At 42.1% G+C, this 18,994-nt stretch overlaps 2 protein-coding genes across 6 annotated transcripts in view; one reads left to right on the forward strand and one right to left on the reverse strand.

The window, feature by feature from the left end:
• tsnaxip1 (translin-associated factor X interacting protein 1) lies at positions 1-5,481 on the reverse strand. Of its 4 annotated transcripts, none has more exons than XR_007030957.1 (11): positions 4,459-5,230; positions 4,220-4,325; positions 3,753-3,893; positions 3,529-3,622; positions 2,787-2,983; positions 2,447-2,585; positions 2,043-2,209; positions 1,811-1,924; positions 1,209-1,214; positions 564-684; positions 1-338 (listed from the first exon to the last, which is right to left on the reverse strand). XR_007030957.1 is itself a non-coding variant. In XM_035641780.2 (11 exons), exons 2-11 carry the CDS (start codon positions 4,220-4,222, stop codon positions 273-275), a joined length of 1,125 nt encoding a protein of 374 aa, XP_035497673.2. In that variant the 5' UTR covers positions 4,223-4,325; positions 5,305-5,481; the 3' UTR covers positions 1-272. The 4 variants fall into 4 exon arrangements, 3 of the variants coding, with proteins under 3 accessions (XP_035497673.2, XP_047189119.1, XP_047189120.1); XM_035641780.2 differs by lacking the exon at positions 4,459-5,230 and adding an exon at positions 5,305-5,481 and having other exon boundaries at positions 1,132-1,214; XM_047333163.1 differs by having other exon boundaries at positions 1,132-1,214; positions 4,459-5,227.
• ranbp10 (RAN binding protein 10) overlaps positions 5,340-18,994 on the forward strand; it is a 26,892-nt gene continuing 13,237 nt past the window's right edge. The window contains exons 1-3 of one of the 2 annotated variants that reach the window (XM_035641777.2): positions 5,340-5,699; positions 14,962-15,073; positions 18,252-18,304. In XM_035641777.2, coding sequence (XP_035497670.1) covers positions 5,498-5,699; positions 14,962-15,073; positions 18,252-18,304 — 367 coding nt within the window. In that variant the 5' untranslated portion in view covers positions 5,340-5,497. The remainder of the gene's footprint in view (positions 5,700-14,961; positions 15,074-18,251; positions 18,305-18,994) is intronic. The other variant, XM_035641778.2, reaches the window with a different exon arrangement.

Below are 18,994 nucleotides of genomic sequence, written 5' to 3' on the forward strand. Positions count from 1 at the left end.
CAAACAATGTCAATTGTTTCTACCAATCATATATTTCTATTTGTTTTAATATTTTCATAAGTTGCAAGATAACATTAACCCATTCTACAAGGCACATTAGATTTTTTTTTTATTTTGCCTGGCAATATTTGGAGTTCTGGTCTCATAAATGGCACTTATGTTTTATTCTTAATTCAGTGATGAAAGCCAATCCTACTGCATACATTAGCATTATTAGCACGTATTTCTTAATCAACAAATACAATTACGACAACTTTATATCAGTTGCAAGTTCATTCAGCGTTTTCTTCTGATTGGGCAAGAGCTGGAGGTAAGGCTGCCATATGAGATTCTTCAAGCTGTTGGAGAGTAGAGTTCAAGAGAGACACATTTTAGAAAAGGGGCAGATGGCAAAAAACAATATAATATCTCATGGTGTCTCAGCAAGGTGTTGGGTCACCAGGAGCTGCCAGAACAGCTTCACTGTTCCTCTGTGAGATTTCTATGTCACCATGGGTGTGTATGCATGAATAAATTGGCCTTAACATCAAACTGAAATGTTGATATGCTGGGGGGTTACTCACCAGACTGTTGAGTGTCTGTGAGGAGATGATGTCATCGCATCCGTCTGGTTCACTTTGAGCCGAGGTTACAAGTTCATTGATTTCCTCATCTGACAGAGGGAACTCTGTCCTAAGGGGTGTCCTATACACACATACACACACACACACACACACACACACACACACACACACACACACACACACACACACACACACACACAAACAACTCTCTTGACATATAAACATATAATAGAGAACTGTAACATCCCACTAAGTTTCTAAAACATTTAATTTCCTATTTTTATTTTGACATCATTAATATTTCCTGTCATCGAAGTTCCTGGTTCTCAGTCACTGTAAGACTACAGCTGTTACCTGATTAGTTTCCTGTTCCTGTGCTTCGCACCAAGAAACCCTTTATATATAGTCTGCTAATTCTACTAAGTCTGCCATTGCTCCCGGCCAAATTGTCAGTTTTCCTCAAGTACGTGAATTTTCATGTTTTTTCTTATGTTTCATCTCTCTCTCTCTCTCTCTCTCTCTCTCTCTCTCTCTCTCTGTGTTTGTCTGTGTGTCTACTTGATGTCACCTAGACTCCTGGACAGTGAGTGTGCCGCTCTCACACTGGCTGGACTGAATGTGGCTTTCCCCTTCAGACACACTCACATCAATCTGAAAAACAACAAACAGCTTGTTAAGCAAAGAGTTTCACATTTTGTGAAAGACGCTTATTTTCTGAGGGTTAGATGAGAAGATCGATGCCACTTTCACAATTGTCTGGTCTATATGAAGCTGGAGTCAGGAGACGGTTAGGTTACTGAAACATTAAAGACAATGAGAACAATATATGTTGATTATTTAATACATTTAGAAAATGAATTGTCAAAAATGATAATACCTCTCAGAGGTCAACCACTAGTAATTTTTTACACATATTTTTTTATTTATGTTAAATGAGATATAATGTGTTATTTTGGGAACTTTCTAGGTTCTTCTATAAGCAGAATTTAACCTGCTGCTGTCTCCATCTTTATACTGAACAGACAAATATGTGAGTGGTATCAATAGTTCCATATAACTCTAGATACGAAAGCAAATAAGCCTATAAAAAAATCTGTAAACATACATAAATATGTTTAGGGTCAAATATCAGGGTTCTTCTGGGGGGTTGCTAACATATGATCACCTTAACTGTACACATTTGGAAAAATCACCATAACATACTGTGTACTGTGCCCACTTTTGAATCCCTCAACTTTGAACTTCACCTGCACAGTGGTGGAGTCGAGTGTCTCAGCCTGCATGTCGCTCTTCTCATGGAGCTCCAGCAGCGTGTCATGCTCACTCTTCAGCTGGTTAAAGTCAGCCTGCAGCATCTTCAACTGGACCGCACAGAGGACAATACAAGACGATGGTGAAGATTATATTATTTTTCTTGAATTCTGCTCCTAAAGACTCAATTGTATGCATGAGTGTATTGTGTGTGTATGTATTAGCCACCTGCAGGAGTGTCTGTTTGTGTGTTCGCTCCAGTGTGTCCCAGTTGCGTTGTGGTACAACATCCCAGTACTCTGCCTTCATCCTGTTGAGCTCCTCCTGGGCTTTAGTCAGGTCTTTCCGACACACCTTCAGAGCGAGCTCCAATTCAACTGAGTCCTTGGCCTCTCCTTTCACAATGGAAAAACAAACCTCAGAACAAAATATACTTGGGTTTTTTGGGATCTTTATATTTACATATTTGATTGCGTCTCTTATTCCTAAATTAGTCAGATAAAAGCTTTGTATTTAAATGCACTATTTCTACTCTTAATCATTCTGCTTGTTTGTATTCCTTTAATCAATCAAAATCATCTCAGGCGGCACTAAGACCAGGATGCAATGAAAATTGTATAGTATGTAATCACCTGTATTTTCATCTGCAGGGTGCTCCTTCACAGAAGCGCTTGTTAGGTAACTGAGCTGTCCGATGAGCAGGTTGCGGGCGTCACGCTCCTCCCGGTACTGCAGATACTGGTTGGACAGTTCATACTGTAGACGTTCTACCTGAAGAGGGAAGATAGTGGGGTGATTGATCAAAGATAATGATAATCTGGAAAGGATTTCTGACCCAAAAACAAACATTTTCCATATACATTTAAGAGATAAGGGGCGGCAAATTAATTACAGCAGGTTTTTATGCCATTGAGAGTTACACGAGTTACATAGTGGTTAAAACACCATGTTACAAGTGTGTGTGTCATGTACCACTTCCTGCGTGGCCTTTTCTTTCTCCCTCATGGCCTCGACATCCCTCTGCAGCTGCTGCTTCTCCCTTTTCAAGGCTCCGATCTCGGCCTGCTCCTCTCCCCACCGAGCTTGAACCTTCCTCTCGCATTCCTCCCTCGCAAGCCTCAGATGGGATCGCAGCGGTTCCAGTTCTCGGATTAGATCCTGCTGATAAGCTGAGCAGCAGATCAATGCACGAGGAAAGGATCTATAATTAACTATAGGGCTTAAAACAATTATTTTGATGACAATTTTGACTTGTGGACACTTTGTTATGTTATATATTTCAGAGGATAAATTACTCCCAAACAATTGTATAATAAAGATTACTTTAAAAAAAGTTTACTTGAAAGTGTGATGAAGTATTTCAACTTGTGCAATGTTATTGTTTTGTCCTTTTTGTCTGTTAATATGCAGGACATATCGAAAAGTGAAACATTCAAGGAAATCTAATTGAACTCTGAGATCATTAATTTGTTGCCAATAACTATTTGTTACATGACAACAAAAATGCTGTCTTACGTGGATGCCACAAACACATTGTGAATCGAAAAGGTTTTTTTCTTACAGAAATTTTCAAAAAGAGAGTATTCAGATTACAGCAGTCTGCTAATTCTCGTGTCCCAGAGACATAATTTGTCTTCAGAAGTGTTCCTGTATATAAATGTAATTCCTGAAGAAATTAAAATTATCAGGCAGGTTTACCCGCAGAGCTACTGACCTAACGTGTTCTCGTATTCCTTTTTGATTGCAGAGAGAACGGGTTGGTAGGTTTTGAACTCTTTGATCAAACAGCCAAAGATGTCACGGTAGACCTGTGACCACAGCAGATGAAGATATGTAACACAAACCATCAAACAAAAACGAAAAAATTCAAATATGCCCTTGTGGCAGGGATTATGTGCACTGTTTTTTTGGTTGGTAAGTGAAAATAAACCACAGCACCTGTAGTTTCAGTTCCTGGTATTTTGGCTCTTGGGGGCTGATAGTATGAAGCTCCTTGTTCACGTAGCTCTCCAGGTGCATCAGCAGTTGGGGCTTTCTGCCCGTGCCTCCATAGATGTAACTGCTTCCTGCAAAGAACAACTAACAGGACACACACACACACACATACATACACACACACACACACACACACACACACACACACACACACACACACACTCTTTGCAGCAATCAAACTACCCGGGCTAATATTCATATTCACTTACATAAATTAAGATGATACCCTGAATGAAATCAATACAGGTTTGTTTACTTCATCTTTTATTTTGTCTTTTTTTTTCCTCTCTTTTTTTCTTTTACCTTGTAGCACTTTGGGAGCTGTTTCAAATGTAAAGTGCGTTACAAATAAAGTGTATTATTATTATTATTATTATTATTATTATTATTATTATTATTATTATTATTATCATCACCTTTCTCGTGGCAGTTGGCTGGACAGACACAGCACTCGCTCCCTCTTCCTCTGACTTCTGGATAGAGTCATTCTCAACACTTTTGTTATCATACGTGAGTCTAAAACAAAACAAGAACAGAGCTAAGTTAGCTTGAACACTGTCGTTTAACTAGCTACTTGCGCTATAAACTACATGTGAGGCACTTATAATACAGTAACAATATGTCGTATATAAACATTTGAATCACTCGCCTTTGTTGTGGTGACGGCGTTAAAGGTGGTAATTTAATATCTTTCTGCGGTGACATGTCTGGAGATTCTATGTTCGGCTAAATACAGACACGAGAAGCGTTTTTGCTTCTCTGGCCATAGCATTGTAGAGGGGTTTCCATGGTAACAACAAGAACGGCGCTTCCGCCCCCGGAAGGACCCACAGAGTAGACCGCGGCGCGCCTAACTAGTTTTCAACTTGTATAATAAGACGAAACTTTCTCCTTAAAAAACAGGATACAAAAGACTTTGTACCGGATGGGAAGGCGTAGATGTTTAACCAGAGTGTAAAACATTAAATCGGCCAGTAAAAAACAAAAACAAAAAGATAAATAGATATCAAACTTTTAGTTAACATATTTTATATAAATATCACGAAACACTGTAACTTCCGGTTGCATTCCGATTACAACTTGATATGAAAATGATGGAGCACTAAGCGGAGACATGTGTTTTCTAGAAACTGGCACATTTTACAAATATCACACTTTGCTTTCGTTCAAAAAAATAATAATAATAGTGAGGATATTAATTCTGTCAATTCATTTCCCAGCTAGCTAGCAAATATATATAAAACATGTCCCACTTTCTCTAGGTACAATGTGTGCCACGTATGGGCAAAAAAATAAGAGAGATGAAGCTTAAATTATATAATGTTCTAAAAATAAAAAAATAAAAAAAATATTAAATTAAAAGATGAAAAACTACAATTCCTAGAAGCCTCTCGCGGTGAAAGCCCTGAACCAGGGGTCGCCGCAGTGGAGCTGTGTAGTCTTTTACAGCGACATTAGCGTGAGAGCGAACGCGCGGCCGAACTACAGTACCCACAATGCACCGCGGCCGAGCCTCACAGTACACTCTTATCCGGGGATGTCACACCGCTGCTGTTCTCTCCCCTCAGTCCCTCTCGCTCTCAGCGCACAGCTCCGGTTGGACCGACCGACCGACAGACTGACTCTGGGCTCTGGAGTGGAAAAAGAGAGACGACAAGTTAAACCCGGAATCGGAGAGAGGCCCGAACATGGCAGAGCTCGGAGCGGGCAGCCTGCCGTTGGGGGGAGATCCTGCGTTTAACTACCAGGAGCACGAGCTGAGCGAGCGGCTGAAGCGGCTCTACCCGGCGGTGAACGAGGAGGAGACCCCGCTGCCCCGGTCCTGGAGCCCCAAGGATAAGTACAGCTACATCGGGCTGTCACAGAACAACCTGCGGGTCCACTACAAAGGTTAGAGGAGCTGACGGGTGATGGTGGTGGGGGTCAGGCCTGGTGGAGGCGCTGGACAAGTGGAGTCACCACCGGCAAATCTGTCACTGTGTTGTTGCGGGGGGGGTCGCACATACACACGCACGGTATGCGATTATGTTGACTGTGTGTGTGTGTGTGTGTGTGTGTGTGTGTGTGTGTGTGTGTGTGTGTGTGTGTGTGTGTGTGTGTGTGTGTGTGTGTGTGTGTGTGTGTGTGTGTGTGTGTGTGTGAGCAGTGCTGGCAGATCTAGTCTGAGCTGCTTCTCCTGTCCTATAACCTTGCTTTGTTTCCACAAATGAGCCGAGGAATGTGCCTCAAACGGGGCTGACTGTGAACTCGCTAACCCCACCACCACCACCACACACACACACACACGCACACAGTTTGGGGTCTTATTAGAAATCCACCTTCGACAGCTCCACTTCCCCCCTTTTGTTTATATATTTGCTCGTTTTTGACGAACAACAACAACAACAACAGCAACTGTGAGCTTGCGCGTCCGCTGTCGTTCCTCCATAGTGGTTTGTGCTGGAAGGGATCCGTGGCACGTAACGACGACGCACAGAGACTGAGGTTAGCCCGGAAAGAAAGAAGCTAACTAATGGAATTTAACAAACAGGAGCAAGCTAGCTAGCTGGCTAGCAGCAGGCTAGCCAGCTAGCAGCAAGCTAGCCCTAAGCGAGTACAGTAGCTGGCCCGGTGGGCTAACAGGCTAACGCTAGCTAGCCTAGCTACTCCTTCCTGTGTTGTGTTGACAACAGTGTGATAAGCTGGCGACAAAATGGACACGAGCCAAACTTGCTAGGCATTTAGTGCTGCAGCTGTTTGTTTGTTTGTTTGTTTGTTTTGGAACACAGCAAGCGACACAAATAGAATAAAAATGGCCCTGGTTCTCTCGCGTAGTGATTCTGTTTTTTTTTGTTGTTGTTTATTTTAAAGGGCAGTGCTTCTAGAATTCATGAATCATTTTTTTTTCTCCCAGGGCCTGGAAGCAACCGGTTCCAGCTCCCATGTAGATATATCGTACAACAACATGTCTCATGTCCAACCTCCAGCACAGGGCTGCTGCTGCTGCTGCTGTGAGGGAGGAGGAGGAGGAGGAGGAGGAAGGAGGAAGGAGGCCTCTGCGCATTACATTAGGCCAAAAATGCACCGATCCTTTTTTCCCCTTTGAAACAAATCCGTCGTTGTCGTGAAGAAAACAGTGGCAGTCTCTCCCCCACAGTAACAGCAGCTTTCGCTCGCCTGACGTCCCAGTCAGACGAGCTGTCAGGCGGATCAAAACAAGGTGACATCTGTGTGTGGAGAGTGTTTCACAGTCGTTCAGCCTGTGGCTCTTGTTATTTTTCGTCAGGCGAAACGTCAGGGCACCTCCCCCCCCCCCCCCCCCCCCCCCTCCGAGCACTGTGAGCAGGCTCAAGCTGGTCCTGTACCTTTCAGACTGTATGGAGATAAAAGAATCTGCTCAGAGCACATTGCGAGGCCACTTTTGGTTCAAGTTGGCTGTTTTTTTTGTTGTTTTTTTACATCATTGACACGAGCAGACGACGAGGCTCGTGTTACCCATTCTGAGAAGAATGATGTAATGTAGTAATGGTCCAGGCTGTTGGTGGATAGCGGGGAAGGCCCATTGTTTTTGACTCTCAGGCAGAAGAGCCTGATTAAAAACCCCCTGCAGATGATTTAAAGGGACAGTTCAGTGATTTTGAAGTGGGGTTGTATGAGTTACTTATGCATAGTAAATATTAACCTTTCACAGCGTTTATGTTTACCGATCTGCTTTAATGGTACAGAAATAAACAATGCAGAAATTTACATTTGTTTACATTTTGCGTAAAATACATTTCTTGATTCAAGTTCTATATGTTTTCTTTTTTATAGTTATTTATGATAAAGTTGATGGTTAGACTAAAATATCAAGCCTCGATTACATTTCTTCGTTATTAAGTTTTGATGGGAATCATTGACAGATTAAAATGTTTACATATATACATTTCTGTATCAAAAATCTTGTACACCCTTATATCGATATTGGCATGGGCCCCCAATAATCCATATTGGTCGGGCTCTAAAAAAAAGTACTTGTGCACTTGCCACAGTTGAGAAAGCAGATGAATGGCCCCATGTGTCTGAAGACAGGAGGACGTGTAATCTCATGTTTTGAAGACCTGACGTCACTGAGTCTTTATGTCTTCGATGAGGGCACTGATTACGTGACACTGCACAATTGTTCAGGGATGACAACATAAGTAGGCCCATTGTGTGTGTGTGTGATCATTTCTCTCCTTCTGGTTGATCCAGCTCAGCTCTCTGTTCCTTCACCCTTGTGGTTTAGATGCTATTTTGACCAGTGTGCCAATTTTCTCCATTCCAGGCCGCACGGTGTCTGTCTACCTAGTCCTATTGTGAACAGACACAGATTAATCTACTCAGTCTAAAGAGGTAGATACACGAATAAACACTGCAACACACATGAACAAACATTTAGACTCAAACTTAAGAATTCTGCTAAATGTAGAATTCTCCTGCTTTAAATTGATGATATCATTTGTTTTTTTTAATAGGCCTTAATGGTCCATAAACGGAAAAACGGATACATTTGTTTGACAGATAGGGATGGATAGGGATTAAAACATTCTGTACATACCTATTGCTGTTTTAAGATATGAATTAATATGCAGCTCATGTAGTGGATAGCACTCCACTCCACCACTGCATCTTTCGATCCCCCTCAGGGATGACAAAGATGTTTTATTAACTTTGTGAGCATAGAAATAAATAACTCAAATCTGTTTTTTTGTTGCTTTTTCAATTTATATTGTAGAGACATACTAGAAACCTGTCATATCTGTTATCTTACATCTAGCTATATATATCTACTGATTAAGTTAGAACATATTTATTTTTAAAGCATGTTTAACACTAGCCTGGGACCCAGATGAATTCAAATTGAATTTGCTCTGCCGGACACCATCTGGATCTTCTCCATTGGAACGGAGAAATACCACCGGCAGAAGTCTTGCCGGTCCAATCACAACCGATTATCTGATAATTGGCGTGGTTTATACCATGAAGCGGAGAGAAGCGGCTTTTGTAAACAACCAAGATGGCTGCCGCTGATAATCGGGTATTTCAGTATTAGTCTGGCTATGCCACAAAAACTGTTGAAAAGTTGTTAATGGCGTTATCTCTTAATTTACTGGCCGATCTCTTAATACTGTTATTGTTCAATGACTGAATTATATAGTTCAAATAGTGAAAGGTTAATGACTATGGAAGAGACATTTCCATGTTTGTTTATAAATGCGAAGTTACCACCAGGTGCGAACACTAGAAACCACTAATCCGACTCGGTGGTAACTAAATCCCATCACTAGTGGCTCTTAAGCTCACTAATTAACCAGACTTATCCATATCGGGTGCTGATACTGACGTTTGCAAATGATTTACCTTCTTCTTAGGTGAACCATGAAATGCATCCAAAGAGTAATGCCAGTCACTGCCTGAATAGGTGAACAGAACTACTTCATCTGCAAAAAAAAATGTCATGCAATCCTGAGGTCACCAGAGACGACTGGACATCCTCCAATCATTGGCTTTGTCTTTTAAAATTCTGCCCTTCAAAATCACAAACTGCATAGATGACAAAGCACAACCTCAGTCCGTCTATTGAGAATGTTTTGACAAAGTTCCAAGGATGAAGACAAAGCTTTTGGTCCAGTTATACAAGGAACTAATTGCTCATAATAACGGCCCCAAATGGGTCCTTAATAGTCCCAGAGCCGCCCCTTCAGGACATCTTTGGACTAATCCGAAATCCATCAAACGCACAGCTACGGCAATGAACGGTCAAAAAGAAAGTTACTGCAGATACGGAAAACAACATTCGAGTGCTGCTTGAGGTTTCGGTTCTGTGCTTCAGTTACAGCTCATCAGCAGTTTTTCCAACATTATTTGTGCCTGCACTGCAGGAAGTGGATGAAGCCACTGTAGATTTGTATGTTCTGGTGCATTATGTACAACATGTCATTGTTTGTGAAAGCAGTAAAGACCTCTGATTATTCTTAGTTCAGATAAGGGTCCTGCACATCCCCACGTGTCTTCATTTGATGTGGTTGATTTGACCTCTGCTGAGGTTGAAACTGGGCAGACCTGTACTGGGAGTTAGGAGAGACTTCTAAATTCTATGTACTACTAACAGCGAGGGCAGCTGTGGCTCTGGAGGAAGAGTCTGTTGTGTATATGACCCACAGAATTGGGGGTTCGACCCCCTCATGTCTCGTTGTCCCAAAAGACAAATTATACTGTTCCACCGCGTTACAATTTTATTACACTAAGTAACAGTATACGGATGCTTTAACCAAAGAAAAATATTGTTTTCCTCATCTCACATGTCGAATCGTGATTAATGTCACATTCCTCCACTATCAGGATGTGAACTAAAACATATCCAAACATTTGTCTCTTCAGCACATTTCGTTCTGTTTTGAAAGTGAAACTCATACTTACTGTACATTTAAACTTTCTAGAGGTCGGCATAACAATGTCAAGTAAAGGGATGTAGTGTTTGCACATGACCTTTTCCTTTAATGAGGCCGTTAGCTGTATACATTATCTCTACAGGGTTTAGGTGTTGGAGTACAGCATATTCCTTCTCAGTGAAGCCAGCACTGAACAGAACAATAGACATTTCTGTTGCCTTTCTGTGAAATATTTAGTTTGTACATTGTAAAGTCAGAACTTGGCATTTTCGCTCGAGGGGCCCCACTGAATTTATTAACCAAATAAGATTGTCATTGTAGGAAAAGTACAGATGAAAATACTGAATGGGACGGTCGCTGAATATCATTTAGCTGCTTCATTGTTAGGGTCCTGATGTATTTCATGCCGGCTCACTGACACAACACGGTCAAAGATTTTCACTGGAGGAGCCTGATCAGCAGACTATCACAGTCGCACAGGACAACCAACATTGCTCCAAATCATGTCGTGCTGCCTTAAATGTTTGTCCAGATTCAAGGTGCGACCCGACTCGAAGCTAATAAACGCCCCGCATTTACTGCACGTGTCGCCGCTTTCTCTCTTAAAGTACAGGCAGACTTTTGACTGTCAGTGTTTCACTCTGTGGCCTCAGGCGATAGCAGGCATGCTAAGCGCTAGCATGCACGTAACAGGCGCCGTTACGTTACGTTGATGCCATCTTTTAGGAACCAATAAGCAGAAGCGAAATGTAACTTTTTCTCACGGGTACCCGGTAGCAGGAAATTGTCAGAGTCTGACGGATTGTCACCTGGGCTCACCTGGACATTTTCCGGAGCAACACTTGCGTTCTCACATACAGCCCCTCTGGAAAATGTCCGGATTTCAGTGCGTGTCTGGAAGCAGCTTTCCTGGGACACTCGAATTGAACAGAGCCAACATCAATGTTATCAGTAACACCTGTGCTTTCCCACCCGTCAAAATGTCTGCTGTGTAAAAGGTCTTTAGCATTAATGCGTAGAAGTGAGCCATGATACACATCACCAGGACCCTGAAACTGAAGCCTTTCCTAGAAAAACTAAACGCACATACAGGTGACATTGGAGCCTTCAGCTAGAGTTTGACGTTTAGATCGAAGCGGGGACTAAGGTATGAGTGTGAGGAAGGCCTCATGTTTAAAAAAGAACAGAAGGAAAACCTGTTTTTTTGGTTGTGATTCTAGTGAAGAGGTGACGGCTCATTCCTCACCACCACTGATTACTTCTGCGTTCAATATCCAATATCTTCCTCGTCAGGCCATCTGAATGATTTTCTGCACCTACTATAGCTCCTAGCCACCGTAGTTGTAACCGCCAATCGATCTCCATCTTCACCTTTTCTTCATGATTAACGTTCAGTAGCACTATCCAGAGGGCAACGTGGCGCCGTGGCCTTTGTTGTACCTTTGTGATAGATTTTGCACTTTCCCCTGGCCCGCAGCAAAGTACAGAACCTGGAGAGGGACTGCTGCTGTTTTCCCTGCCAGCAATTAATGTCGTGACTGTGCTATGTGGTAAGAAGAACAGGACAGTGACCTTTGATCCTTGACATCTGGTGGAGGGGTTTGATGTCGCTTAACAGCTGCAATGCTGTTTCTCCCCCCGAACAGTTTTGTTTCAGTGCTTTAGTTAAATAACACACTGACATTTTTGAGTAAATGTTACAGTTAGAGCTATCTGAGTGGTTCTATGACCATATCACACCCTTAGACAGTCACTCCTCATCACCTGACATCACCTGACATCACCTGTGTCCTTAGATAAGAACGAGGAATGAATACATGAGTGTACCATTTAGGACGTGGTGGAGGGGTTGTTTTCTCAGCCGTCCATGCAGTTGTAAAGAGACCTGTTGGCCCACTGACCACTTGTTTTTACAAGGAGCGGCTAAAAATATACGCATGCCTGTCGCTGCAACCATTGGACCAAACACATGCACAGGCATGTGGGTCACGTGAATTAACATTGAATAACCAAGTGGCAACCCACCGTGATGTCACCCATTGGTTTTTGTGAACTGCCGTTTTGAAGCATCCAGTTTAGCTTAAGTTTTGGCCATCTTAAATTTTTACTGACTTTATATGTCAAGTGAGAAGAAAAGGTGTTCTCATAGACTTCGATAGAAATGGACTTATTTGACCAGTGGAGTCACCCTCGATTGATCATTCAAGAGAATACAGGTGTTTGGCACTAATGCACTGGCTTCACTTTCTGGACCCAGAGACTACGTTTATTTTTATATCCAGTCTATGGTAATAACACACCTTGGTTACACAATAAATTTGAAAGTGGGCATGTTTGATTTTCCCTCATGACATTGATGCAAAAGATTTCTTGTATATTTTATGAACTTAAAAGGGAAGGATTGTTTGTTGTTGGCTTTTTGACTGCACTGGTTGGGGCTCGAACCCGCAGCCTCGGGTACAGGAGACGGACGTGTTAACCAGGAGGCCAGAACCCCTGAGTCGTAGCGTCCATTTCTAGCACGTGTCTTCAGGTGTCGGGGAGTGATGTTTACAAACTGCACACAGTGTCGGTGGTGCGGTCGGCACCATTTATTGGTTTTCAATTTACAGAGCCAGGGCTGCGGCTGACAGATTTCTTTCCCGGTGCACACAGAACCGACAGCAAGCTGACCGTGAGGAAATAATAGCTGAATTTGAAAAAATCAAATGTAATTTAAAATTGCTTACTGCTCCTGAAATAATGCCTGGCAAATTCTATTGTGCTTTAATTTAATATCACTGTCATAACAATGATGTCGGGGAATATCTGCATGACAAACACGTCGCCTGTACATGGTTTGATGGTGACTTCATGAACTGGGAAATCACTGCGGGCATAAATTTAACATGCAATAATAAGCATGCAGTGGGTCATTACTGTATGTTAGTGGCTGGATCTTTCACGTTCTGACTGTCTCTTTTACCAACACACACACACACACACACAGAACGAGAGCCTCAAGGTGTCTGCTGACAGCCAGCTGCGGCGTTTAGGGTAACAGCCTCTCTACGTTTCATACACACTCACACACACGCAATCCCAATGACTTGTTATGTGTCACGGCAGGTGAACTCACTGTCGTGATTGCATGTAACAGATAAGGGATGCACATGCTTACTGTAGAGGCTGGACTGCAGTTACACAACACACAACTGAACGCGCCCGTCTCTCTGAGGACCCGAGGGATTGCATAAGCAGCCATCTGAATATAGAATGACAGACGGTAATGAGTGTTGTGCCAGAACCGAATTGCTTCAGACACAATACGTGGGCCCTGTGACCCTGTTGTTGGTATCTTTACGGCAAAGTGCATTTAGCGTGTGTTATCTTAACATACACACAAACACACACCAACACAGAAATCAGGGCCATTCATAATCATATTATAGAAAATTCACTTGAACAAAAATATTGATTGTTGGAAGAAAATCCGTTCTGCCTGAGCTTTCGTCTGTGTCTGACTGATCACTTAATGTCATTGTGGGTCCCAGAACATTAAATCCAAAGAGTTTGATGTGTGGATTGATAAGATGCCCTAGAAAATGAAGGATGACAAAAAGGAACTTGTTCAGCAAACACAACCCAGGGGAAATGTGGGATTTAAAAAAGTAAAATAAAATAAAAAAGCTGATGAAACTACAGTAGATCAGCATCCCAAACATTACGATGTCACACGACTGACGAGTGACCCCCGTCTTTAGTGCGATGCTATGGTTTGTGCCGGAGGCAGTCAGGCTGTGATCAGCTGTTTTGTAGCTCTACCTTTTGTGTCTTAGAATTTGTCGTTACATTAAATTTATGGGTCTTGCATAAATGCCAATGTGAAAACCCCCACATATTTTATTATATTTTTTATGGAAGAAGTTGATACTCACAGCGCTTTCATTTTTGTAATGCTCCACTTTTATCTCTGAGGATGTTTTTCTTCTTGACAGTTTAATGCTGCAGTTAGACATTATTACACTCCCATTTTGAAGATGTTATATACACCTTCTTTTTGCAATGATAAACAAAAGCAACAAAAGCCACCGACCAAACATTTTTTGGGTGAAAAACTGGCTCTACTAACTTTAGAGTATCACGAGTCAAATACCCTGTTGTTTTGTTGTGAGCTGTCTAAACCCTTCAGCCTGAAGCTCTGAACAACCGGTTCAGACTTCTCTCCCACTGTGATGTCACAGTTGGACTCTTTTGGGGGTAACCCAGTCTGCAATCTGAGAATATCCACTTTTCTGGTGAAGGGGCGCTACATTTCCTACACATTTTGAAATCAGTTGACCAATCACCACAGACTGGGTCAGCTGGCCAATCAGAGCAGACTGGGGTTTATCGGGAGGAGGTGGGGCTAAATGAAATCCAGGGGTTTTAGACAGAGAGTGAAAAGAGGAGCTTCAGGACTGGGCAGTATGAGAACACTGATGCCTTTTCTGAACATTAGTGCATGTAAACATTTTTAAGTGGTAACGCAAATTAAAAGTGTGAACCTGAATATAAGCATAATATGTCTCCTTTAAAGGACAGGTTAATGCCACTTACGTGTTTTGGCCAAGCTCTTTCCAGTGGAACTGAAAGGCACCACAAACGTTCACAGTCCACTCTCTAACTGTATAAAAGATGCTTTGTTTGATTCTCTGCAGCTGCACAGAAGCCTTAATATTTTAATAAAATTGCGTATTGTCTATATATTTTTCATCACCACGTGTTTCCTCCTCTTGCAGGCCACGGCAAGAACCACAAAGACGCAGCATCAGTGAGAGCCACACACCCAATCCCCGCCGCCTGTGGGATCTACTACTTTGAAGTCAAGATCGTCAGCAAAGGTCGAGATGGGTAAGCAGATGGAACAGTGCATGTGTCCTATGTGATACTAAGGAAAAGCCTCTCTAGCCTTGGATTGCTCCGTCAATATTTCTCTCATAACATTGTCACGGTGCCCAAACAAAATTAAAACTGCAGCAACTTGCTGTATTCCTGCTACTAGCTTTTCCTTGTCTCAGCTTCATAGATGACAGGTCTACACTGGCATTTTTCTGAGGATATAGTCCCCGGAGCTAATCTCATGAGAACAAAAGGTTTTACAACACTGGTTTCCAGGGAAGTTATAAAGATAAATGGGCACAGTAGCAGTTCGGCCCAGAGTTGCTGTGCCTACAATCTAACTTGTCCAATCTGAAGACCACAACACATTCTTATTGTTAGAATTAATCAAGCACAAGTGCCAACCAGGAGTTATTCTGTAAGCATGTTATACACCTTACATATACTGTAAGTGTCTATATGGAAATGTTAGCCATCAGCTATTAATAATTAGATATGAAATGGAAAGGATTGTATCCTAGTTTTTTTTTGGTTGGCCTTGACAATTACCTGAAAGTCTGCCATGAGGGATTATGAATGCTTAGATGCTAAATGTCACAAAAAAATGTAACATGCTAACCTTAGCATGTCTATATTTTTAACATTCTTCACACCCAATAACATGCTAATCCTAAACATTAGCATACATCGCGATGATTGTTTAGCATAACAGCACATGACACATTAAGAGTTACTGTCGAAAAACATTTGTAGGTGCCTATATTGTAATGTTAGCCATAATTGTTTATTATGAAATAGCAAGGATTATATCTGGGGTTGGGGGTTTTTGGGGGTTCCTGACAATTACTCGAAGAACTGCCATGAGGTATAATTAATGTTAAGTTGCTAAATGTCAGAAAAATTTTAATATGCTAACAATAGCACATGAACATTTTTAGAATTCTACACACCCAATACCATGCTAATGCTAAACATTTGCATACATCCCAAATATTGTTTAGCATATCAGCACAGCTAATGTTGCTAATATTACCATGTTAACATGCTAACATTTATGTGCTAATGACCTAATTATTAAATTTTAGCATGCCATCATTCTTAATCCTTGTTTAACAAGCATGTTAGTCTATGTGATTATTGAAAGGTCTATAACCTTTCAATGTCACGTCATTAACAGGGGAACTCAAACGCAGGACTCAGAGTTAGCGTAAGTAAGAAAGGGTTATCGCCTGCTCTCAGGGAGTGAAGGTGGATGGAGGTGGCTGGTGAAGCAGAACAGAGTACGGATGAAGGCAGGGATGTGAGCTGACTGAACAGTCAGTCCTACAATGCTCCTGTGGCACCGGGAGATGAGGATTAGATCAGTGATCAAAACAGCACAAAAGAGCGAGTCAAAGCTTAGAATGCATAATTCTGTGTAGCTTGAGAACATGATCTCTACCACGCCGACTGAAACGACGATCTGGCGATGAGGGATTGATGAGCCCGGGGTTGACGTGCCGCTGAGTTAATGAGGTTGCAGCAGGTGTGCGGGCTGATCGGCAACCAGGGAGCAGGGCGAGTGGGAGGAAGCGCCACGCCCAGAACACAGACGCACACTCTTACAGAGAAAGACAACGACGGTGACAATTCATGTTTTTACCTTGTGTCACCGCAGCAGTTTATCTAGAAAGTTTTATATATTTATTTATATGTTACAAGCAAAAAATGGAGCGCCGGCTCTGTGTGACATTTTGGCCAAAACAGGAAATGGATAATACATTTGTCCGTAAAGGATAGGTGCTTGAGAGACAAAAACATTCATGTCCATATTATCTACGTCCACAGTTTTATTTGACTATTGCTTATACTGATATATTAATCAGAGTACACTTTACAAAGTGTCTCCCCATAAAATTGGCAGATGTGAGCCTTTCACAGACATATCAGTATTATTGTTTATGTTTGCCGATACGCACAGATATAAAAACTTTTATTTCACGGAATAAATAATTCTAATAATTAATTATTATTTTTTCTCCAGTTTGGTTCAGTTTGGTTGTTTTTGTGTTTTTCGTTTACCATCAAGTTTGTGGTTAAAGTGTAACATATCGAGCCTCAATTGCCTTTTCTTTGTCATTAGGGTTTTTTAATGACATCTTGGGAATCATTTACACTTTTGTATTTAATATACTGTATTGGAATTGGAATTTTTTTACTCCCTAATATTAGTATTGACAACGGCCCCCTAAAAATCCACATCAGTCGGGTTTGAGATCAAACCAACCCAGGCATTGTTTTGTAGGTATAATCATGGACCGTTCCTGACGTTGTCGCCAAATGTAGCTGAATTAGCAACAAACAGAATTCAACATTGAGCCGATTCCTGCAGTTCTGATTTACATCGACTTCTCCTTGGGAGTCTGACAGTTTTCCAGACTGCTGCATCCCCCCACAGTGTCGCCAACCGTTGGTTCAAAAAAGTCAAATATTAATGGTGTAGAAAATGAACAAGCATATTTTATCGCTCGACTATAACGAGGGAGTGTCTGTGTCACTACTTAACTGTAAATAGGAAAGTTGTTGTTAACCCCCGATCAGAAAATCATTTGAGCGATGCTGGTGGCACGGCTGTAAGTTGGTGGTAGTAGTAGTGGGCGAGCTGCTTGATCCACTACATCTTCCAATCCACATCTTTGGTTGCCGTGACACCAGTGGCCTCCCCTTCTCTTACACAATATATATATATCTCTTAATGCCATTGAGTAAAAAGCAGGGAACTTGCCATCCTTTCAACTCAGACCTCAAATTTACTGCTCGGATTTGAGTGACGACAGTGAGAGCTGAAACTACGGCATCTATGTGTTCAAGGGACAATATTGATGACTTGGTTCAATCGAGCAAAGAGCTTTCGGCCGACGACCGATCCTGGCGTGACTCACCACCTCACTGCTGAACCTTAAGCTTCGACTCTCACTGCTACTGTTCGTGTTTGGACTCTGAGGTAGTTCGCTCTGCAATAACATGTCCTCATGTTTGGGATATGACAGGTGATCAAAGCCGGTGCAGGGTCTGACTCGCATCAAACGTTAATCTGGAGCCTTTATCTGGATAGAAAGACATGCTCAAATGTGGATGTTTGTCCTGAAATGTGTCAGATCTACTGACGTTTTTTTATTGATATATATATTTTTTCTTCTCATGTGTTTAGGTACATGGGCATCGGCCTGTCTGCCCAGGGAGTCAACATGAACAGACTGCCTGGTGAGTGACGTGTTGAACGATATCGCCACAACATACGCAGATGGACAGATTTTTGTTTGATAGATCTATGCTGAAATCAATGTAAGGATGTTGCAATTGATTCAGAGTTGCTAAGGGGGGGGGGTGAAAAATAAAGGATTCCCAAGGTCAGTCAACATGAACGTTGAGTGTATGGCGAACTCTTCATCACGCCAAACATCCAGCAATCACATCGGTTTGCTGACACGGGGCCATAATTTCAGCCATTTAGCCGGTCGGACCAGCGCTTTGGCAGGCGGAGGAGAAAAACATCCTGGGGCGCTGTCGTCTTTTGTTCAATTTTGGTTACACGCTGGGTCGAGTCTGCACGCTGCAATTTAGCAGCTCCGGAGGAGCCTGGCCAAAACCCTCGACCCCAAACCTTTCTAATTACTTACTGGCCCACGGTGTCAGCCCTCCGACCCCGTTGGCTCAGATTACAAGGCAACCATTGACAACGCTGTTCCTGGTTTGACATCACAGAATATGAAGTTTTCATTGTTTTCAATCAGGTTGTAGATGATTTTTGGAGTTGGAGTATTTGGGAGAGATGATGTGGCGGGTGCATGTGTACAGTAGAGTTTGTGGATGCAAGATATAAGTAGGGGTCGACTGATTATTGGACTTGCCAATTGTCGGCGCCAATATTCACCGTTTTTATGGTTATCTGTA

This window comes from Scophthalmus maximus, chromosome 7, assembly GCF_022379125.1.
Source record: "Scophthalmus maximus strain ysfricsl-2021 chromosome 7, ASM2237912v1, whole genome shotgun sequence".
Classification (NCBI taxonomy): Eukaryota; Metazoa; Chordata; class Actinopteri; order Pleuronectiformes; family Scophthalmidae; genus Scophthalmus; species Scophthalmus maximus.

Bases quoted from the DNA above. Each gene is read 5' to 3' on its own strand.
- tsnaxip1 (XM_047333163.1), bottom strand. From the start codon at position 4,514: ATGTCACCGCAGAAAGATATTAAATTACCACCTTTAACGCCGTCACCA. The intron at 4,326-4,458 runs GCGAGTGATTCA...GTTTTGTTTTAG, and splicing joins ACGCCGTCACCACAACAAAG to ACTCACGTATGATAACAAAA. The intron at 2,984-3,528 runs GTCAGTAGCTCT...TCTGCTGCTCAG, and splicing joins GGAATACGAGAACACGTTAG to CTTATCAGCAGGATCTAATC.